The sequence below is a fragment of the Narcine bancroftii genome, chromosome 14 (assembly GCF_036971445.1).
Source record: "Narcine bancroftii isolate sNarBan1 chromosome 14, sNarBan1.hap1, whole genome shotgun sequence".
Taxonomy (NCBI): domain Eukaryota; kingdom Metazoa; phylum Chordata; class Chondrichthyes; order Torpediniformes; family Narcinidae; genus Narcine; species Narcine bancroftii.
In genome coordinates this window covers 42,035,582-42,059,480 of record NC_091482.1, presented here as the reverse complement: position 1 = coordinate 42,059,480, position 23,899 = coordinate 42,035,582, and the positions used below count along the sequence as shown (strand labels likewise).

The following is a 23,899-nucleotide window of genomic DNA, read 5'->3' as shown; positions in this document are numbered from 1 at the left end:
CCGGGAACAGTCGTCGTTCCTGGAATTCCCCTCTACCCTTGCCCCTGCTCTGGTCTCTACTCTCCCACTCCCGGAGCTCCTCCCAATGTCCAGGTGCTGGCACACAGCCCCTACCCTTTCCTTGCTGTCCCTCCATGACTTTCTTGACTGCCTGCATCAAAATCTTAGCCTTTCCTTTCTGTTTATCCTCAGACCTCTGGACGTATGCCCTTTGTGGGATCTGTAAAAGCTGTGTTATTCCCTGTTCATGCCAATTCTCAGTCTTCTGCAATTTCCTTCTAATGTCTGGGGCTGAATTTGTAACGAAGCCCGATAATATCAATTGTTCACCCACTGGGGATTCTATATCCAGACCCCCATATTGCTGTATGGCCGTACGCAATCTATACAGAAATGCAGAAGGGTCTCCTCGGGACCTTGGGGAACCTCAAATGCTTTCTTAAAATTCTGTCCCTTTGGAACAGATTCCTTGATTTCTTTTATCAGATTAATCCCATATTCCTCCATTAATTAGTATTGTTATCCCAATTTGGTTTTGCCAGGGGGAATTTCAGTTCCCCAGGTATCACCTCTGGTCCCCCTTGGTGTTCCCTATCCCAGACTCTAATCCCTGCCTGGTGAATCATTTCACGTTCATCCAAAGTGAACAGAGCCTTAAAGATTAATGTTAACTCATCCCATGTATATATATTTGGTCCCAAAAATTGATCTAATTGTTTGGCACATCCCTGAAGATCCTCTATCAGGGAAGTCATTTCTCTCTTAAAGTTACGCACCGTACTAGTCAGAGGCACATTTACGAAACCGAGACCCCCTCCCACGGGAACTTCCCATAAAGGTCTCATCCAGTTAATTTCTGGCTTATCCTCTCCTTTATAATGTCTAGGTTCCTGCTCTCCGGGAAATGAATCAAAGGGTTCTGCCCTTCCCTCCCGGAGGGTCTCACACTGTTCTGAATCAAAGTCTCCTCCCTCTCTTGTCAATTGAGGTGGTAATCTAGTACTTTGTGAACGGGTCATCATACCACCCCTACTTTCTTCTCCTTTCTTTAGCTGTGGGGAAGGAGGGGAAGGTGAAGAAGGGTAGAGCATAGGAGAGAGGGGAAAGATAGGAGCCGGCATAGGAGGAGCATAAAGTGGAGGAAGGGAAAGTAACACATCCCATCCTTGTGTTTCAGGGACAAAAGGTTCCTCATCCTTCTTGTCCTTACATTCCTTTTCATTCAAAACCAGTTGATCAACCGATCCACTGAGCCAGCAGGCTGCATATTCTCTGCTCTCAATATTATCTCTTTGATTTTGATAGAGCCAGATGTTCAATGCCTGACACATCCAGTCTTCATCGGATCCGAACTTTGGCCAATATACCGAATTCCTTTTTATCGGGTTATTAACCCATTCCAGACAGCAATACCTGACCATGGTCTGTTTGTCTTTCCTGCGGGTTCTCCCCGCACCCCAATCAGATAGCATTAATCCTAACAGACTTTGCTTAGTTATCTGATCATCCCGTCCTTCCTTAGGACTATTTCCCTTGCTACTCACACCTCCCATATTAACAGGTAAGTAAAATTCCTCTTACCGGGATCCAGTAGCTATTCCTAGCGCGCTTCCTTAATGTCCTCCCGTCGTTTGTTCTCAATGCCTCTTCTCGGATATCACTCGCTTCATCCACTGACCAGTCACCCGTCGTCTGTGAGTCCAGCTGAATCAGCCGGGGTGCACCTACCCCCGTCGTCGGGCACTCTGTCAGTGGAGGGAGTGGGATCCCGGACGAGCCCCCATTTGTGAGAAACAGAAGTACCTTCACAGAATTTGCTCGAGACAAAAATTGAGAACAAAGAACCTTTATTACACAACAGTGCAAAGTTGGGTGCTTCCCCTTACCCTGGGAATACACACATACTGGGGCTCACCCAACTTTTATACAGCTGATTTCAGTGTAGAAGTACCCTCCCCCCCCCTAACATTCTTCTGCCTCCTGGATAAGTTTGACATTAGGCAATCCTGTCTGCCTACGTGCTGTTTCTGTGAACTTGGAGGACCAGGGGGTTCCTGTCGGTGTCCCATCATGTCATTGTCCTTATTCACAAACCTGCCTTTGACCTTATTCACACCTTCCCAACCCTCAGGGCTTACTAACTCTTATATGCAGAACTTGCTAATTCTGTCTAAGGCTAGAAGACCCTTATCTTATTCAGACTAACATTACTTCCTATACATTCTATTATCTACCCTTATCCTATTCATACTGGCTTTATTCATTACACATATATCCATACTAGCTTTCTTCATCTCTCATATTTTCATATTAGTTTTACTCATCTCTTACAGGATGAAGTAGTAAATTGGATGAAACATTGGCCTGGTGGGAGAAGCCAGAGAGTGGTAGTGGATGATTCCTGCACTGACTAAAGTGGTGTGACTCAGGGATCAGTGGTGGGACCTTTGTTGTTTTGTCAGCTATATCAATGATCTGGATGATAATGTGGTAATGTGATAATGTGGTAATCTGCAAGTTTGCAGATTAAACAAAGATTGGATGGTTAGTGAACAACAGGGAAGGCTTTCAAAGCTTGCCGCAGGATCTAGACCAGCTGGAAAAAATAGGCTGCAGAACTTTGATAAGTTTGAGAGGAGATGTCTGAGTGCTTTCATCAGATTCTGTCCTTGAGTACTGACTGGATCAGTAATCATGGGAGATGGGATTTGGATGGGAAATATGGGGAGGAAATTTGATACTGTTTTTCTTTCGTTGCTTCCAATTTGCAGAAAGATGTGATGACCTCTTGTTAATTGAATCCTTTTAATCACCAAGAAAATGTCTAAGACATCCTTTTTGCCAATTTCTTTTATGACAATTTACTGCTGAGTATTTTGCTGCTTTTAAAACTGAAGAATACTTTATTAAATATTCCGATATAATTATTTTTTGTTTCAATCGAATGAGGTTGGTGCAGTTCAATAATTCAAATTACAATGTGGATGAATCATATCAGACTGTGCTGTCACTGTGAAGGAGCCTCTGCTTTATAACTGGAGAGACTCGGTACAGTTGTGACTGACCTCGAGGCAGAATACTTTCTGTCCACTACTACTCCCTGGTTTCTACCGGCAAGCCAATTCTGAATCCACACAGCCAAGGTTCCATGAATCCCATGCCTCATGACTTTCTGAACGAGCCTCTCATGTCAAATGCCTTACAAAAACTTCCATTGACTTGGCAATATTATTTCTCGACCATAAGACTCCCTTAGAAAATCATGTACTTGGTAATAAGCAAATAACGTATTCGGTGATATACCAAACTTCTCTCTAAGTCTATCAAACTAAAGAAATAAGCCTGCTCACAAAACTAATGCTGAGGATATTTAGGGACCACACATCATCTGGGTTCAGGATAGTTTTGTCAGGGAAAAGAGCGTAGGAAAAGTAAACTGTGGTTGACAAAACCTCTGAGGCAGTTAGTTAAGAAGAAGAAGGAAGTGTGCATCATATTTAGGAAGCAAGAAACAGGAAGGGCTCATGAGAAGTATATAGTAGCCAGGAAGGAAAAAAGGACTTAAGAGAGTTCGAAGGGGACATGAGAAGGCCTTGGCAAGTAGGATTAAGGAGAATCCCAAGGCAGGGGAATGACGAGAATGGAGGAGGGCTGCTGAAAGATCAAAGAGACCATGTGCTTGGAGCCGGAGTGTTTCTGATCTGTCAGACATACTTTTGGGGACTTTTCTCTGTTATGATAAGAATACTGCCATCATCAGTGGAGGTCTTCCTTGGAATACCAGTCCCTTTGCAATTACTGAGTTCATCAGTACGCTCTTTCTTCTTAATAATTTTCCAAACTGTTGATTTTGGTAATCCTATGGTCAAACCAAAATGTATACCAATAACTTTTGGAAAAAAATCTGGAATGTGCAATTCAATTACATGTGAATTATTTGTTTACAAATTTAAAACAGGGGCAAATGAAGGAAGAAAAATCATTATGGAGGACACTGTATATCTCTCTGAAGACTTTCCATATCCTCTGTAAAATTTGCTTTTCCACTCCATGTGGGGTAATCAGATACACTACACTCTGTCCCCTCTTCCATATCATTTATGTATATGTGAACAGTCGAGGACCAAGCACTGATCCCACTGGCACCCACACACCACTGATTGCCAACCAGAAAAACACCCCTGTATCCCAACTCTCCATTTTTTATTGGTTAACAAGTCCTCTATCCATGCTAATACACCCCCCCCCCCCCCAATTCCATGCAATTCTTTATGTACGAGTCTCTTATGTGGCACCTTATCGAATGCCTTCTGAAAATCCAGTTAAATAACATCCATCTGCTCCCCTCTATCTACCATACTCATTCTATCCTCAAAGTACTCCAGTAATTTTGTCCAACAGGACCTACCTTTTCTGGTTCCGTGCTGCATCTGCCTGATGGATCCATTTTGCTCCAGGTGCCTCGCTATTTCTTCTTTAATGATAACTTCAAGCATTTTCCCAACACAGATGTTAAACTAACTGGCCGATAGTTCCCTGCCTTTTGCCGACATCCTTTTTTGAATAGTGGCATTACATTTCCTTCTTCCAATCCACCGGGACCTGCCCAAAGAATTTGGGGCATCTGATATCTCCACTGATGATTTTTTTTTAATTTGAAAAAGGAATCTGCCTCGTGAAATGAGAACTATTCTTCTTAATTAATAATGAACACAAACAATCGTGGTATTAATTAAAACTTGAAAGAAGAACACTTTTAAGTTCTATAGCGAGCACTTCATGTTCATTCCAACCTTGTCTATAAAGTTAACTTTTGGGGAAGAGCCTTCAAGTGATGGTGTGATTTGTAGGTGAAGTGAAACCAGGGAGATATGAAGATCCATGTAAATCCATCACAATGTAAAGCTCATGGCCTCTGGTCTCAGCTCTGGTACTTTGTTTTGAAAAAAAGGATCTCTGTCAAAGTCAGAAGAGAAAGTTTGTTGCTCAAACTATAGTTCTAGTACACAATGAAGGATATCTAATCAATGCGTTTTTGCTGTAGATAGATGACTGGGTACACCTGTGAGCTTGTACAGAAAGATGATAATCAATAATACAGTTGATTCATAGACTGTAAAGCTGATTTTAAATCTCCTCCAGTCATGGAGTCCTGATGGATCTAAATAGTTAACAATGTAAATAATTTACCTCATAGAAGCTTCTGTTTATTGCGTTGGCATCCTGAACCAGCCATCATTTACAGCACTGATAACAACAAGTAATCTTATTTTTATTTTTAAGCTGTTTATCAATCATGATCATGTTTTGTACTCCACAGGGAGGCGATAAGCAGAGTGTGTGAAGCTGATCCAAATGCCAAAGCAGCTATGAGAAAAAGAAAGGTAAATGCAGTACTTACATGATGTACAAGAGGCACTTACAAAACATCGAGTCCAGACTACATTTAAAACCAATGATACAATAAGGAACTAGGTTATATTTTGGTGCATGTTGCTTGATTGTTGCGTGTACGTTTTGGAATTAAAGAATTAATGAGAAATGCCTTCGATAAATACCTATACAAAAGAATGATTGAGGAATAAATAAATCTTTAATAATTTTTCACAATCTCTGCAGGAAAATGGATTTTTTTTTGCACTGACCCAATTATCATCAACTCTAATCCTTTCAGTTCTTCAAGTTTCAAGTTTATTGTCTACCCATACTACAGTGAGAAATGTTTTTCCATGAGCAGTCCAGTAAGTCAATTCGTACTGCCATTCAAAGTGGCAGGCCAAGAGCACAGTTAGTGAAGATAGGATTACAATGAGAAAGATCAAATAGGTCAAAGCAAGGGCAGCGTGAGAGCACTGTTGTGGGGGTTCATTCACAAGCCTGATGAATGTGGGAGAAAGCAATCTTTAAGTCTGTTGGTGCTCGTTCACACTCTTGAACATTTTCCCTGAATGGAGGATGGAGAAGAGAGTGTCTCCAGAGTGTGATGGGTTTGTTGACTGCCTTTTCGAGGCAACAAGAGATGTCGATAGAGTCTGTGGAGGGGAGGGGTTTGTATGATGTTCCAAGCTACATTCGCTAACCTGCAGCCCTTCCATTCCTGAACAGAGCAGTTCACATCCCACGCTAGGATACAAGCACCAGCGTACATTTGATGGTGCACCTGTAGATGTTGTGGGACGGGGTGGGGGGGGGGGTAAGAAGTGCCAAACTTCCTTCAACTTTTCAGAAAGAGGAGGATTGGTGCTTTCTTGACCATCATTGTTGCTCCAGATCATGTCATTGGAGATGAATGGTCTCTTGTCTTTATATCAGCACCTTAGATGTGGAAAGGGGTCTGGGCTCTATCTCCACTCCTGAAGCTTCATTATGAAATATTTTCTCGAGTTGTAGGATGACATTTCTTTCTGGAATTTGCTGTTCTAGTTCACCTCTCTGCCCCAGTTTGAAATCCATTTGATCCTGAGAAGATTCTGGTCAAAAGCCACTGCAATCCTTTTATCAAAGCGAGACTGAATGCAAGTCCTGGAGTGGAATCTTGCTTCTTTCCGATGAAGATCTGTGTGCCAGCAATCCAGCTCTGACAAAAATATTGAGATAATTCAAAACATCAGGATCATGATGCTGTGAATCTCTCCATATTGAAAGATATCTTTGTTCAAACTGATTAAAATATTATGCCTTACCCAAGAGTGCAGATAGATGTAGAAAAAAACAGCCTTTGTGAACCATGAGTTAGTTGTTGAGTGACTGCTTTTAAAAATTCTGGCATATGGAAAGGGTTAATTCATCAGGCTTCAGCAAGAGAGAAACTTTTTTTAAAAGAGTGCAAGTTGTTTTGGTTTATTTTCTAGCTTTTATAATGACTCCAACCCCTTCACCCCCGTTCACCCTTCAACCCCACCCCCCCCTTCCCCTTTCCCCTGTTCTATTGGAAGGAATTGGGACTTTATCCAGGGTGTGATCCTCCCCAATAAAATCTCATCACTTGCATGGCATGTGTTCCTGCTCCAAACATTTGTTTCCACTCTCCTGAGGAAATAACTTTGCAGCCCTCTAATCCTCTGGTGCTTCTCTTGTCTCCAGTGGTGATGTCAAGATTATCACCAGTGACTCAGCAATCTCCTCCCTTGCTTCCCGCAGTAGTCTTGGGTAAATCTTGTGGTCCTGGTGACTTGTCTAACTTCAAGCTTTTCAAAAGCTGCAACACACCTTCTTTCTTAATGTCAACATGCTCAAGTCATCCCTGCAATGACCAAGATACTTTTCTCTGGTGAATACTGAAGCAAAGTATTAATTAAGGACTTCCACTACCTCTTCCAACTCCATGCACACATTCCACCAACACCCCTTGATGGGTCCTACCATCCCACAACTCATTCTCTTGTTATTCACATATATATATAGAATTTCTTGGGGTTTTTCCTTAATCCTGCTCCCCAAGGCCTTCTCATGGTCCCTTCTAGCTCCCCTAAGTCTTCTTTCCTGGCAAACATAATTTTCTAGAGCTCTATCAGTTCCCATCTTCTTAAACCTCCTGTAATCTTTTCTTCTTAACTGGAATTTATGCATCTTTTCTACATCATGGCTCTTTCACCTTACTGTCCTCTCCCTGCAGAGTACCAAGAAAATGTTTCCTGAATATTTGCCACATTTCTGCTGTACATTTCCCCAAGTACATGTGCTCCCAATTTTTGCCTCCAAGCTCCTGCGTGATTGCATAACACTTTCCCCTACCACAATGGACTGTTTTGCTGAATTGTGTGTTCCTGCCCTTCTCTAGTGCTGTGGTAGAGGAGAGGGAGTTGCGATCGCTTTCTCTGAAATGTTCACCCATTGAGAGATTCGACACCTGACCTGATTCATTTCCCAATATCAGGTCGGGTATAGCCACTACTCTAGTTGGGCCAGGAAACCTTCCTGAAACACCTAACAAATTCAATTCCATTCAAACCCTTCACTCTAAGATAGTGCCAATTAATATTAGGAAAGTTATAATCGTCCTTCACTCCAGTCTGCCTCCCTATATGCTCCTCGATGTCTCTGTTACTATTAGGGAGTCTACAATATAAACCCAGTAGGGTTATTGCCCCCTTCCTGTTCCTAACCGCCACCCACACTGTCTCAGTGACAATCCCTCCACTACACCTCCTCTCCACCTTCCTGCAGCCGTGACAGTATCCCTGATCAGAAATGCCACTCTCCCACCTTCTCTTACTTCCCTCACTTTTTGAAACTTGGCCCATTCCTCACATAACTCATCCAAGTCTCTGTGATGACCATGAGGTCATAGTTCCATGCTCCAAGTTTATCTGCTCCATTCTTTATACTCCTTGCATTTCAGTACACTTATTTCAACCCATCCATTTATTCTCTATCCACTGCCAATCCTTTCTCACAGTCTCTGTACACATGGCATCTACCATTTCACCAATTGCTCCATCTCCTGACCTCACACTCTGGTTCCCATGACTTGATTGAAAAGGTGATTCTAAGATTGGTGGAGTTAGGAACATGCCAAGGGCTATCAAAGATTAAAACATATGGCATCAGTTGCAGAAATGGGCAAAGAAATCCCAAATGGAATTTAATCAGACAAGTGTGAGGTGTTGCACTTTGGGCGGTTTAAGGACTATTAAAAGTATTGTTGTGCAAAGGGCTCAGGGTTCCATGTTCACAGCTCATTGAAATGGCCACACACAAGTAGACAGTACAGAAAGTGTGTGGTATGCTTGGCTACATTGGGAGGGGCATTGAGTATGAAAGTCAGGTGATGTTGGAGACAAGGGGAAACCTGATTGAGATTTACAAAATCATGAGGTGGACATGCAGAATGCATTCCTCAATGTAAAAAACGTCACACACTGTACAGTGAAGGAGAGGATGTGTGAAGTGGGGCAAATATTTTACTGAGTGCTAGGTATCTGGAACAGGCTGCCAGGAGTAGTGGTGGAAGCAAATACTATTGCATTGGTGTTTCAGAGGCTTCCAGATAGTCGATGAAGATGAAGGGGGAAGATATGTATCACTTCCCAGCTTCGTCCCGCTACCACCTGTATTTACCTTTAGCCTTCCAGTGTGTTCCTCCCCCACCTTTTCTGTGGGCTCCTGCCTTTCCTTGCTATTCCTGATTAAAGGTTGCGGCCTGAAACATGGACTGTCTGAAGCGGTCCAATGGCTCCCTAAGTTCCTTCAGCACTTTGTGTCTTGATCCAGTTTTCTAGTGTCTGAAGTCTCTCTCATTTGCTTCAGCATTTCCGTTTGACTTGGATGTGTGGGCCAAAGGACCTGACCCTGCTGCTCTTCAGCCGTGAACACCCTCCATTTAGTAACACTTGGCTTGTGCAACAAAATAATGCAGGTGGTGTAAATATGAAATGAAAGTTCAAAAATATCACACGTTTACAACAGGACGTTCAGAGAGAAGCTTTTCCTGGTTTTGAAATGGTTATCTAGAAAACCAATTGCTTTGAATTGTTTACATTTTAGCCTCCCAACAAAGAATTATCTCCTATTTTGGGGAAGAGGAACCTACAGTTTGCAGGAATGAAGACATTAATGTGCATCTCCACTGCCAACCTCAGTTTAATGATCCCAGACTCCAAGCAGGTAGGAATTTGTCATGAGCTGAGGTATATTAATTATAACATGTCCAATGATGTGAATTGCCATGATCAGCTGTGAGTTCAGATCGGCTAATTCCCCTGTTGCTGGAAGTCCTTTGATAAAGTCACATACAGAGGCTCGACAGGTCAATACATTGAACCAAAGTTTGTACTTTATTCCAGAGGGATCTGTTCTGTCAAAGGAACTGGGGGATTTCAAATGAAATCGGATTGTGTTCTAAATGTTGCTTCATTTGTTTTGCTTTTATTAAATAGGCAGAATATCATTTATATTAAGTGGTTCGTGATCACAGAAAGTCAAATTGCTCCCTCCTCCATATTATTATTCAGGTGTCTGTCTGAGTTTTCACATTCCTGATGAATGGCTCAGGCTTGAAATGTCAAAATGTTGACTGCCTTTTACTTCCTCTGGATGCTGCATGAACTGCTGAGCTTCTCAAGCACTTTTGTGTGTTAAACTGTCAGAAATGTTGGATTTTCAATCAAGGCTCAATCTTTTTTCTCCCTCCGTACATAATAAATCCCACGGCACTCTTTTGGCAATGCTAATATTTAGGTCTTAATGAAGATCACTAAAGCAGGTCACCTGTCATTGACACTATGGTTTTCAGTGGAACCTTTCTGTACACTGTGGTTGTCATATTATCCATGTCTTAGCCATTAATGTGCCTCATTAGCTGCAAAGCAACTTGTCCAACGAGCCATTTAGGTCTCAAGTGTGTGTTAGCAAAGTACTTGTTAATGGAGGACACTGAACCTGTTCTAAGCCAATACTGCAATGGTTAGTCTGAAAACTTTCTTAATTCTCAGTGCAGATAAAGTTTCATGAATGAAACAGGACTTGCAAAGATTGATTGAGACAGGCAGCTAGCTTTTATTGGGACCAACAGCTTTCAAGAGTGAGATGGGAAGAGTCAGGTCCAGTATGTGCCTAAGGGGCAAGGCTGTAGGGGTGGGGCAGCTGGCAGGGGGTGGCAAGGCTAGCAGGGGGTGGGACTGTTAGGGTAAAGGGCAAGGCTGTAGGGGTGGCACAGCTGACAGGGGGTGGCAAGGCTGGCAGGGTGTGGGCCTGTTAGGGTAAAGAGCAAGGCTGTAGGGGTGGCACGGCTGGCGGAGGTAATGCGGCTGGCAGGGGATGGGCCTGTTAGGGTAAAGGGCTAGGCTGGCAGAGTGCTGGAATTCCTAGTTGATGAAGCATCTCAACAGGATAAAGGAAATATTAATCAGGATGCACCAACTGGGATCAAGGGAGTCTCTTAAATATCTTTGGCTTGGCTTCGCGGACGAAGATTTATGGAAGGGGTAAAAAGTCCACGTCAGCTGCAGGCTCGTTTGTGGCTGACAAGTCCGATGCGGGACAGGCAGACACGGTTGCAGCGGTTGCAGGGGAAAATTGGTTGGTTGGGGTTGGGTGTTGGGTTTTTCCTCCTTTGCCTTTTGTCAGTGAGGTGGGCTCTGCGGTCTTCTTCAAAGGAGGTTGCTGCCCGCCAAACTGTGAGGCGCCAAGATGCACGGTTTGAGGCGTTATCAGCCCACTGGCGGTGGTCAATGTGGCAGGCACCAAGAGATTTCTTTAGGCAGTCCTTGTACCTTTTCTTTGGTGCACCTCTGTCACGGTAGCCAGTGGAGAGCTCGCCATATAACACGATCTTGGGAAGGCGATGGTCCTCCATTCTGGAGACGTGACCCATCCAGCGCAGCTGGATCTTCAGCAGCGTGGACTCGATGCTGTCGACCTCTGCCATCTCGAGTACTTCGACGTTAGGGATGAAAGCGCTCCAATGGATGTTGAGGATGGAGCGGAGACAACGCTGGTGGAAGCGTTCTAGGAGCCATAGGTGGTGCCGGTAGAGGACCCATGATTCGGAGCCGAACAGGAGTGTGGGTATGACAACAGCTCTGTATACGCTTATCTTTGTGAGGTTTTTCAGTTGGTTGTTTTTCCAGACTCTTTTGTGTAGTCTTCCAAAGGCGCTATTTGCCTTATATAACGGATATAGGAATATGTACAAGATGGAAATTAGGAGGGAAAAAGAAGGACAATAGATAGCTCTGGCAGAAGAAGTAAGGGAGAACCCCAAGAAGGCGTGCTGTGCTGTCTGTGAGGAGTTTGTCTGTTTTCCCCATGTCCATATGCATTTCCTCCGGGGACTCCCACTTCCTCACCCCCTCACCCCTCTCCCCCTCACCCTCACCTTCGCCCCTCTCCCCATCCCCTCATCACTCTCCCCTCCCCATCACCTCTCCCTCACCCCTCTCCCCTCATCGTCACCCTTCTCCACCCCCTCTCCCCTCCCCCTCACCCCTCTTCCTACTCCCTTACCCCTCTCCATTTTCACCATGGAGTTCTAGTTCTGATACATTTCCACACGTCTCCACTATTTCCCACATCTGCCCTGACCCTTTCCATGCAGAGAGGCACCTCCTCACACCTCTCCTGATCCTCCACAAGACTTTCCTGAGTTCCCTTTTCGTATCGTGAGCTCCCTTCCCTTTACCCCCGGCTCTCACACCTTTTCTCAACACCGTCCTCCACATCACTCAACCTCCCCCTCTGACAGCGCAGCCTCTCCTCCCTAACATCTTCTACCGCACTAGCCCCCACTCTGAGCCTTGCTGAGTCTTCACCATCTCCTCCGACCTTCCCCTCTCAGAGATAAAATGTTCTGTCCTCAGTAGAGGCCTCACTTTTATCCCTCTTCACCCACAGATCTGAGTTCCATGAACAACATGATGCCGAACTCTTCTTCCATCGCTTCCGTGCCTACTATTTCCACCAGGATTCTCCACCCCCCCACTGAAGACCCTTCTCCCACCTTAAGCCTTCTTCCTCCTCTTGGACACCTCATTCTGGCCTTCTGCCCGGACTGGATGTTTATATTTCCAACTGCTGCTGAGACATCAGCCACTCCCCTCATTTATTCTCTCCCCCCTTGAAATACTTTTCACTCTCTCCACACCAATCCCCTCACCATCACACCCTCAGCTGCTTTTATTCACTTACTTTGACTCCATTTTGATACTCGTCCCTCCCCCCCTCCCCCGATCCTGTCCCTTCCAACCTAGATCTGGGATATATTACATGTCCTCCATCACTTTAACAACACTCAGTTCACTGGGCTGGACTGGCTCATTTTCACCACGAACCTCCACTCTTGATACACTTCCACACCTCGAGACGCAACACCTCAGACTGTATTCTCCTTGTCTTCACCTACCACCCCACCAGCCTCCACATCCAAAATATTATCCTTTGCAATTTCTGTCAACCTACAACATTATCCCACCACCAGACACATCTTCACCTCCCTCCCTTGTCCACTCATCCTTTCCTAATAATTTCCCCCTTGGTACCTACCCCTGAGTTGTGAGGTCACGGCTGAGGAGACATAGATTTGCTTTCAAATGTTCACCTTTGAAAAAAAATTACAAAATTCTGAGAAGTCTTTGGAAACTTTGGGGGTTGCATGGGAATTCCAAATACATCAATACCAGGCAGAACTTGCTGTAAAAAGGAAAATCATCAGTTTGATGACCTAACAGACAGAAAAAGTAATCTTTGCCACCTAAATATTAAAATGCCAAAGCATAAATGAGCAAATATGTCAGGAAATCACTGACAGTTGGAGGAATGTCAGGGTTGTTAGAGCAGGTGGGTTCAACTTCCCATCGTATTGATTGGCATTCTCAGTCCAAAGGGCTGGGGCAGGGCAGAATTAATTCAATGTGTTGTTATGGGCCCAGAGGACTCCATAACCCAGCAGCAATTCACCAAGACAAATGGCTACTTAAACAAAAGTTTCTTTTAATTATCTTTAAACATGAAAACAGGATCAAACTCTTACTTATTACTATTAACAACTTAACCTAAGTTAACCCCCTCCTAATTCTAAGCGCACGTGTATAAGTTTAGAAAAGTTCTTTGATTCACAGTCCAATCTCACTTCTCACTCCTCCAAGTTCAGGCAATTCTTATAGTGTGCACAGAATTTAACATTTATGAATTTCACCAAGCTTTGATGCTTGAAAGGTAAATGGTTACCGCTCAGGAAGGTTCTTGTCAGTTTTCGGAGACAGAATTGTTGTTCGCTTGACACAAACTGATTATTTCCGATCAGCCATGTCAGTGTCTCACCAAAGAAACTTGCCCCCTCAGGGTTTTCCAGATGATAACCTCTTTCTTTCAAGTCACCACAGAGTTCCTTGTTGTTTCCCTTATTTCAAGTGAAACATTATACAGTCAGCCATCTCCTCTTGTATGGACCACAAGTGCTTTCACCAGAATGAACTCACAACCCGTCTTCCAAATGGGGTTTATCCACAAGTTTGCCAGCTTGTCCCATTCCAGTCCCAGCTGCTGCTGCTGAACTGTAGAACTGAATTCATTCTCTCTCTGTGAGGAAACCACATGACTGTCTTAGAACCGCAAAGTGCATTCAGACAGACTGCAGCACTGAACCGAATCTTCCAAGTCCATTCATCTGTTGCTTTCCAAAACTATAATCCATTTTTCCACAACATGTCCAACTAACACCTTGTGAAGTCATAGGCATTCTTCAAAGTGTTTGCAAAGGCACTCGGAGCCTGGACTGTCTGCCTTGAGCAGAGCTCTGGCATTTTGAATAAAATTTGTTTTGAAATGTTTGTATGTTACCTGCCACAATTTATCTCCTTTAAAACAATATATATAAAATATAAGATAATCTGTCCCAGTGACCAGCAAAGTTTTCTCAAAAAATATGTCAATAGCCTGAGCAAAGAGATCACAATACAGGGAAAGAAGGCAGGCCAAGAACCTGGGGTGACAGGAGGAATGACACCAGTCACCATGGTTGTGAAAAAAGATCAGACAAGCTGAAGTCCTAAAATGGGACAAGGCTCATTTTGATTGCATTAGGCAGGAAGTTGTGGAGGGTGGATAGAAGACTTTGAAAGGAGAAATAATGATATGTTGTTAGAGTGAAGGACATGGGTGGCAGGAGTAGAGAATCCTGGAGGAAAAGAGATGCTGGGTTATAGTGAAGAAAAATAGGATATATGTCATAAATAAATGTGAGATCAACTGATTTATTCGAGGAGTATAGAGGATAAAGGAGTTCTCTCAAAAGAGAAAGGGGGTGGCTGTGGCAGATAAGGTTAAGATGAATTCTGTGATTTTATGAACATATTAAAGGCAATAGGTAAATAAGGAGAGGATAAGGACCCTTGAGATCAACAAGATCATATATGTGTGGAGCCCAGGAGATGGGCGAGGTCCATGTATTTCTCATCTGTATTTACCGAGGGGAAAGATATGGAGTCCAGGCCATGCAGTGAGGTAAATTGTGATGTCAAGTGTATCCCAGGACATTGTGGAAAACGGGATGAAATCACAGGAGCCCTGGTAGAGATATTTGCATCATCGTTTGGCACAGGTGAGGTTTGGAAAACTTAGAAGGTGTGAATATTGTATCTGTATTTAACAAAGACTGTGAGGAAAGTATGGGCTAGTGGGTTTAACATTAGTCATGGGTAAGTTACTGGAAGGTATTCTAAGAGTCAGGGTTAACATGTTTTTGAAAAGGCAAGAACTGATTAGAGGTTCACAAAAACTGCAGACGCTAGAATCTTGGAATGGAGAAAAATGGTCAGTCAACTTTTCAGGTTGGGGTCCTACATCAAGGCTGGTCCCCAGCAGAAGCATTGATTGATTACTTCTCTCCATGGATCGTGTCCTGGCTCACTGATTTAATGTCTCACAAATTTAATTGAGTTTCTTTGAAGAAATTACTAAGATTGATGAGGGTAGGACAGTAGAAGTTGTGCAGATGAATTTTAGCAAGGTCTCTGACAAAGTCTTACATGGTAGGCTGGTCTAGATCACATAAGCTGGATACAGAATTGCCTTGATGGTCAGGAACAGAGTGTGGTATTGAAGGACTGTGTTTCAGATTGGACACCTGTGACCAGTGGTGTGCCACAGGGATCGTTGTTACTTGTCAGCTATATTAATGACTTGGATGGGAATGAGTTAGCATGGTGAGTAAGTTTGCAAATGAAACCAAAATGCGTGATAGAGTGGACTACGAGAAGGCGATCTGAGATTACACTCTGACAAGTGTGATGTGTGCAAACCTAGGTAGGACTTGTCCAGTGAATGGTGGGCTCCTGAGGAGTGGTGTCACAGGTTGGCAGGGTGGTGAAGGCAGTGTTTTGCATGTTTGCCTTCATCATTTGGGGCACTGAGTATAGGAGCAGGGACATCATGTTACAATTATAAAAATCTTTGGTGAGATGCAGTTAACACACTGTGTGTACTCCTAGTCACCCAGCAGTAGAAAAGATCTTGTTAACTTGCAAAGAGTACAGATAAAATTTAAGAGAATGTCTCTGAGACTGGGGCTTAAATTACAAGGGGAGGCTGGAAAGACTGGGACTTTTCTTCCTGGAGCACAGGAGGCAAATGGGTTTATAATTCGATGAGGGGTATGAAAGAGGTAAGTAGTTATAACCCTTTGGCCAGGGTAGGGAAGCCTAAAACGAGAGGGCACAGATTTAAAATGAGGGGAGGGGTAGATTTAAAAGGGACCTGATCACACCTCCTTTACACAGAGAGTGATCGGTATGCAAAGCAAGGTGCCAGAGGATGTGGTGGAAGTAGGGACAAAGGTAACATTTAAAAGAAATTTAGACGGGTATGTGGATTGGAAAGGTTTAGAGGGATGGGACTAAATACAGACACGTGGGACTTTATAACTCTAAATGAAAAGATGGGATCATTGGAAAACATTTCTGGGAAAACAATGGATTCAACCAATTGTTTTTAGTAATTTTGACATGAAAATTTACTTACATTTTTCAAGAGAGATCACAGAATGCAGGACATCACCTTGGGCATGAATATCATCCCTGGACCTCGTTGGTATCTGATGCTAGGTTGGCAACAGAAAAAGCAAACCCAAGTCCTCTCTCCTGCACATTTTCCATCTATTTCAACTGCATTGCTACAAATGGGGAATCTACAACCCTGAAATCAAAACACTGCAAATGCTGCAGAAACAAAATGGAATGGAGCTACAAAACTGCAGGCTTGCACACTCCCTGATTAAACAACCTTGTTTCTCTCAACTCCAGGCAATGTTGTTTTCCTGATATTTTCTTTTCTGATTTACTATCATTGTTGTTAATGGAAAATAAATCTCTGGTAACTATTACAAGTTGCTTTTTAATTTTTAATTTAATTTATAGACATAGCACTCTAACAGGGCCTTCTGGGCCACAAACCGGTGCTTGTCCAAATACATCCAAGCGATCAATAACCTACTAATCCCAAACATTTTTGGAAGATTGGAGGAAAGTGGAAACCCAGAGGAAGCACTGGGAGAACATACAAACTCCTTTCAGACTGCAGCAGATTCAAACCCGCTTCGCTGGCGCTGTCATCAAAATCCTCAGAATCGAATTTTATTATGTGTCTGCACTGTTTGGTGGTTATTTAAAGCAAGAATTTTTCAGATTTCAGACCTATGACTGGAGATTGTAAAATGTTCTTTGTGTTACAGGTCATCATCGACCATCACATGCACTCAGTCTCATTTGCCTCTGGAGGGGATCCGGTGAGTGCATCAGCTTGTTTCTTTGTATTTGCACAAGTGAGAGCACTTCTCGAAAAGGGCGCCATGGCAGCAGAAACCTCTCCAAGAAAAATGTGCGATGTATTTTGTACAAATTCATTGAAGGAGGGTTTGTCATTTGATAAATCTGGTACATGTCACGATTGAGTGCTCACTCCCCTCCCCAGGGAGAGAACAGAATTGCCAGGGTGACAGCTGTTACTAGACTGGATCGAGAGCCAGAGAGAAGTTCTCAAAATCCGAGTATAAACTTGTAAACTAATTATTGTGTTTATAACCATACTCCTGTGGTTTAACTTGTATCGATGGATTTCATCAAGGTGCATCCAGTCTTGAAGAAAATGAGGATTATTTCCGATGCTTGAAAATATGGGTCTGTGGAAGTGTGTGAATTATGTTGTTGGTTTGCCATTTTGCCACAAATAAGGCTGTAAAATGGAAAGACCTACATCAGCCACCTGGGTTCGAGGCTGCCACTGTGTCTGTAAGGAGTTTATACCTTCTCCCTGTGACCTGCATGGTTTTTCGCCAGTTGCTCCAGTTTCCTCCCATACTCCAAAATGTATGGGGTTGGGAAGTTCTTTGGGTTAAAAAAATGAAAACCACTCTTGTTGGAAGTTACAGAGGATACAGTAATGGTAATTTATGAAGCTACACTGGGTGGATCTGGGGGATTTAAAGGCAGCAAGTGTCCATCTTAGATAAAGGGTTATGGGTGTGATGGAGGGAAAAATTAGTTTTTGTGGAGTAGGTTTACAAAGGTCAGCACACCATCATGAACCAACGGGCCTGCACTGTGCTATTTATGTTCAAAGTATGTTGTATGCTTGAGAAATGATGGAGGGAAAAGGAAGGTAATGCCCAGAAAATGCTTGAAGCTACCATTAAGGTACCATGTGAGCACTTTTCTACAAGTAGAGGATGCATGGAAGAGGGATCTGAATCTAGTGGATCAAATACACAAAAGTGATGGAGGAACTCAGTAGGCCCCGCAGGGACCATAGGAAGCAAAGATATATAACCAATGTTTGGGCCTGAGACCTTTGTCAAGGTATGAGCAAAAGGCAGACAGGTGCCTGAATAAAAATGTTGAAGGCAACAGCTAAGAGCCCATAGGTGGACATGGATCAGTAGGAAAGGTCCCTACGGAAGGCAGAGAGGGGAGGAGAAGGAACGATGTGTCTAGTGGTGGGATCATATCGTAGGTGGCAGAAATTGCAGTAGATGATATGTTGCATCCAGAGACCGTTGGAGTGATAGGTGAGGACAAGGGAAATCCTGTCCTTGTTGCTTCTGGGGCGGAAGGGGGTAGGGCAGATGTGCAGGAAATGGAGGAAATATGGGTGGGGGCCAAGTTGATAGCAGTGGAAGGGAAGCAACATTTTCTGAAGAAGGAGGACATCTCAGATAATTGCACTTGGAAGATCTCATTCTGGGAGCAGATGCAATGAAGACTGAAGAATTGAGAGAAACAAATGGAATCTTTACAGGAGACAAGGTGTGAAGAGATGTAGTCGGTAGCTGTGGGAGTTAATGGGTTTGTAGAGAATATCTGGAGAGCTTGTCCCCCGAGATGGAGACAGAATTCGAGAAAGGGAAGAGTGTTCCTATAGATGGACCAAGTGAATTTGGAATCAGGATAGAAGTTGGCAGCAAAGTGGATAAAGCTTAAAAACACATCATGGGTGCCTGATGCAGCTCCAATATAGTTGTCAGTGTAGTGGAGGAAGAGTTTAGGGGCCTTGCCACTGTCAGCTTGTAGCATGGATTGCTCCACATAGCCAGCAAAAAGACAGGTATGACTGGGACCCATACGGATACCCATGGCTACTAATTTGATTTGGAAAAAATGGGATGAGTCAAAGGATAAGTCACTGAGGGTGATGACGTTCTTGCAAGTGGAGAAGGATGATGGTGGAGGGAGACTAGTTGGGTCTGTTGTTGAAGAAGAAACGAAGGGCTTTGAGACCTCTGGATTGGGGAATGGGGGTTGATAGCAATTGGATGTCCATAGTAAAAATGAGGTGGATATGTTCAAGAAATTGAAAGCTATTGAAGTGATGGAGGGCATGTGAAATATTGTGGAAGTAAGTGGGGAGGAACTGGACCATGAGGGAACAAAACAAAGTTGAAGCAGGCAGGTAGTATTACTGCCGATACTAGAAATAAGAATATAAGAACCAGGAACAGGAGTGGGCCATATCGCCCATTGAACCTGTTCCGCTATTCAATGTGGTCATAGCTGATCTGATGATAGGCTCATCTACACCAACCTGCCTTTTCCCCATATCCCTTAATTTTACAATATAGAAATCTATTTAGCCTTGTTTTAAATATATTTACTGAGGTCACCGCCATTACTTCAATGGGCAGTGAATTCCAGAGATTCACCACCCTTTGGGAAAAGCAGTTCCTCCTCATCTCTGACCTAAATTTACTACACTAAATCTTGAAGCTATGTCCCTTAGTTCTGGTCTCTCCCACCTATGGAAACAACACCTACCTCAATCTTATCTATGCCTTTCATAATTTTCTATGTTTCTGTAAGATTCCCTCTCATTCTTCTAAATTCTAGCGAGTACAGTCCCATACAACTCAATCTCTCCTCATACGCCCACCCCTACATCTCTGGAATCAACCTGGTGAACCTCATCTGCACCACCTCCAAAGCCAGTCCATCCTTCCTCAAGTAAAGAAACCAGAACTGCATGCAGTACTCCAAATGTGGCCTCACCAGTACCTTGTACAGTTGCAGCATAACCTCCCTACCCCTAAATTCCATCCTTCTAGGAATGAAGACCATCATTCTATTTGCCTTCTTGATAGTCTCTGCACTTGCAAACCAACCTTTTGTGATTCATGCACAAGCTCTTCCAAGTCCTTCTGCATGGCAGCAAGCTGCAACCGCTTGCCGTTTAAATAATATCCTGATATTACATTTTTCCTTCCAAAGTAGATAGCCTCATATTTGTCAACATTGTGCTCCATCTGCCAGACTCTGGCCCACTCACTTAACCTATCTACATCTCTCTGCAGACTCTCCATATCTTCTGCACAATTTGCTTTTCCACTCAATTTAGTGTAATCAGCAAACTTGGATACTTTGTCCCCTCTTCCAGATCATTAATGTATATTGTGAGCAGTTTCGGGCCCAGCACCGACCCCTCTGGCACCCTGCTCACACCGGTTGCCAACCAAATAAAAACCTCTCTGCTTTCTATTTGTTACCCCATCCTCTATCCATGCTAATACATCACCCCCAACTCTATGCAAGCTGATCTTATGTACAAATTTTTTGTGTACAAGCACCTTTTTGAATGGCTTCTGGAAATTCAGGAAAACAATGTCCATCTGCTCCCTTCTATCACTGCCTTTGATTGATCATCAAATAACTCCAGTAAATTGTCAAACAGGACCTGCCTTTTCTGGTTCCGTGCTGCATCTGCCTGATGGATCAATTTCTCTCCAGATGCCACGTTATTTCCTCTTTAATGGTTTCAAGCATTTTCCCAACCACAGATGTTAAACTAACTGACCAATAGTTCCCTGCCTTTTGTTTACATCCTTTTATGAATAATGGTGTTATATTCACCTTAAGCAAGTGCTTACACTCATACAAACTCAGTACAATCCACTCACAATGGACTTGACTCTATCAATACTAGCAACTGTGTACAGACATAACAACCAAAGATTGCTCCCCGCCGTTACTTGCCTAACATAGGCATGGCTCCAATGTTATCTAACAGCCCTAATCCCTGAGTAGTGCACATTTTACCAAGAACTCCTCCAGTATTGTCAACAGTTCGTGACCTGGAGTGGAGCAGGGTTTGTATCAGGGCCGAAGAGAAAAGAGAAAGAGCTATTGCTTGCGATGGACTTTATAGTACAGTAAGCTGGAGGATTCGGCCCAGGTAATCACTAGGTGATTAAAGGGACCAGTGGTTAGTTGTGCACCAGTGGGTGGGCTGAGTCCAACCTTGACTGGCAGGTGATGCGACTTCCACCTAGGTTCCAGTCGGAGAGGTTGCATGAACCTTCATTTTATAAATGACCCCGGACAAAGATGTAGAGGGATAGGTCAGTATGTTTGCAGATGATACAAAGGTTGGAAGTGATGTTGAAAGTATAAAAAGTCGTCATAGGTTACAACAGGATATTGACAGGATGCAGAGTTCGGCAGAGAAGTGGCGATGGAGTTCATTCTGAATAAGTGTGAAGTGATGCTCTTTCAAAGTTTTTTTTTTGAAAATTTTTATTAATTGCAATAAATCATACAATAAAGATACAAATAAGTACATAATATTTTACCCCTTACAACCCTCCACCCCCTATCCTACCCCACGCAACCCTCTAAACCCCCCTCTAAACTACTCCAAAAATGAAAGAAGAGGAGATCAATTAACATAACAACCCTTCAGTTATTTGCCCTGGTTCGGGGCAACACCATCAATGCATGGGAAAATAATTAATGATTCAACTGCATATATTCCATATATGGGCTCCAGGTTTCAACAAAAAAGAATAATTATTACATAAATTAAATGTTATCTTTTCCAACGGAATACAAAATCTCATTTCCAAATGCCATAGCTGAATACTCAAATTAGTCTTAAATTCCAAGTAATAGGGTGGTGAAGTAGGGTTCTAAGTTGATAGGGTGTTGAAGAAGGCCTCTGTATGCTGGCTTTTATAAATCAAAGCATAGAATATAGGAGCTGGGAGGTGATGTTGAGACTGTTCAAGGCATTGGTGAGGCCAAGTTTGGAATACAGTGTGCAGTTCTGGTCTCCAAATTATAGGAAGGATATCGATAAGGTTGAGAAGGTGCAGAGAAGATTTACTAAAATGTTCCCTGGATTGCAGTATCTAGAATATAGAGAAAGATTGAGTAGACTGGGTCTTTATTCATTAGAGCATAGAAGGTTGAGGGGGAATTTGATAGAGGTATATGAGGGGGATAGATAAAATGGATGTGAATAGGCTCTTCCCCTTGAGGGTAGGGGAGATTGGTATGAAGGGTCATAAGTTAAGGGTTAAGGGACAAAACTTTAGAAGTAACATAAGAAGAAGCTTCTTCATTCAGAGAGTGGTGGCTGAGTGGAATGACCTTCCTGAAGCAGGGTCAACTTTGTCATTTAAGAGAAGTTTTGATAAGTGCATGGATGTGAGGGGATTGGAGGGTTATGGAAAGGGGAGTAGGTAGGTGGGAGTAGTGAAGTTTCACTCTAGTTTGGACTAGAGGGGCCAAGATGGGCTGTTTCTGTACTGTAATTGTTATATGGTTATATGGTGTTATATGGTTAATTGCCAAACATTCCTGACGACTACACCTGCAAAAGGTGCATCCAATTGCAACTCATGAGCAACCGTGTTAGGGAGCTTGAGTTGCAATTGGATGAACTGAGGATCATAAGGGAAGCAGAGGCAGTGATAGAGAGGAGTTACAGGGAGACAGTCACCCTTAGAAGGCAGGAGTCAGGGAATTGGGTGACTGTAAGGAAAGGAGGGAGAGTGCCAGTGCAGAGTACCCCTCTGGAAGTGCCCCTCAGCAACATGTATTCGGCATTGGATATTGCTGTGGGGAACAGCCTATCAGGGACGAGTCGTGGGGGTCAGGTCTTTGGCACAGGGGCTACCCCTGAGACTCAGAAGGGAAGGAGGGATAAGAACAGGGTAATTGTGATCGGGGACTCACTTGTCAGAGGGACAGATAGGAGGTTTGTTGGACGAGATCAGGGATCCAGGTTGGTCTGTTGCCTCCCTGGTGCAAGGGTCAGGGATGTCTCTGATCGAGTTCACAGAATTCTGCAAGGGGAAGGTGAGCAGCTAGAAGTCGTGGTCCATGTGGGGACCAATAACTTAGTTAGAAGTGGGGATGAGGTCCTGAAACAGGAATACATAGAATTAGGCAGGAAGCCTAAGGTAGTAATCTCTAGATTGCTGCCGATGCCTGAGGGTAGTAATAGGAGGATGTGGAGGATGAATGCGTGGCTAAAGAGCTGGTGCAGGGGGCCGGGGAAAAGATTTTTGGATCATTGGGATCTCTTCTGGGGAAAGTCGGACCTGTACAAAAGGGATGGACTCCACTTGAACTGGAAGGGGACCAATATCCTGGAAAGCAGATTTGCTAGAGCTGTTGGGGAGGGTTTAAACTAGTTTGGCATGGGGGTGGGGAGCAGAATTTGCGAGCAGTGTCTAGGGTGCATGGCCAGCTAGTTAAGAATGATAAAGATAACAAAGGAAGGATGGAGGTTAAGGTAAAAGGTAGAATAGGGAATATATGTGAGGGTCATTCTCTGAAATGCATGTACTTTAATGCAAGAAGCATAGTGAACAAGGTAGATGAGCTTAGAGCATGGATTGGCACTTGGAATCATGATGTTGTGGCAATTAGTGAGACCTGGTTACAGGAGGGCCAGGACTGGCAACTAAATATTCCAGAATACATTTGTTAAGGAGGACATACTGCCGTGAGGTGGCAGGATGGTTTGGAGGGATCATCTAGTGAGGCTGTTTGGGTGGAATTGAGGGGTGGAGGAGGCATGAGAGCACTAATAAGAGTGTATTATAGACCACCAAATGGGCCAAGAAAATTGGAAGAACAAATTTGTAAGGAGATAGCATAAATGTGTAATAAACATAAGGTAGTGATCATGGGAG

The 23,899-nt window shown here is 43.5% G+C and overlaps 1 protein-coding gene across 5 annotated transcripts in view; it reads left to right on the top strand.

The window, feature by feature from the left end:
- The window catches only part of LOC138749850 (SHC-transforming protein 1-like), a 158,719-nt gene that overhangs the window by 76,036 nt on the left and 58,784 nt on the right, over nt 1-23,899 (top strand). For all 5 annotated transcript variants that reach the window (XM_069911803.1, XM_069911804.1, XM_069911800.1 and 2 more), the window contains 3 exons: nt 5,321-5,384; nt 9,487-9,606; nt 17,165-17,218. In XM_069911803.1, coding sequence (XP_069767904.1) covers nt 5,321-5,384; nt 9,487-9,606; nt 17,165-17,218 — 238 coding nt within the window. The remainder of the gene's footprint in view (nt 1-5,320; nt 5,385-9,486; nt 9,607-17,164; nt 17,219-23,899) is intronic.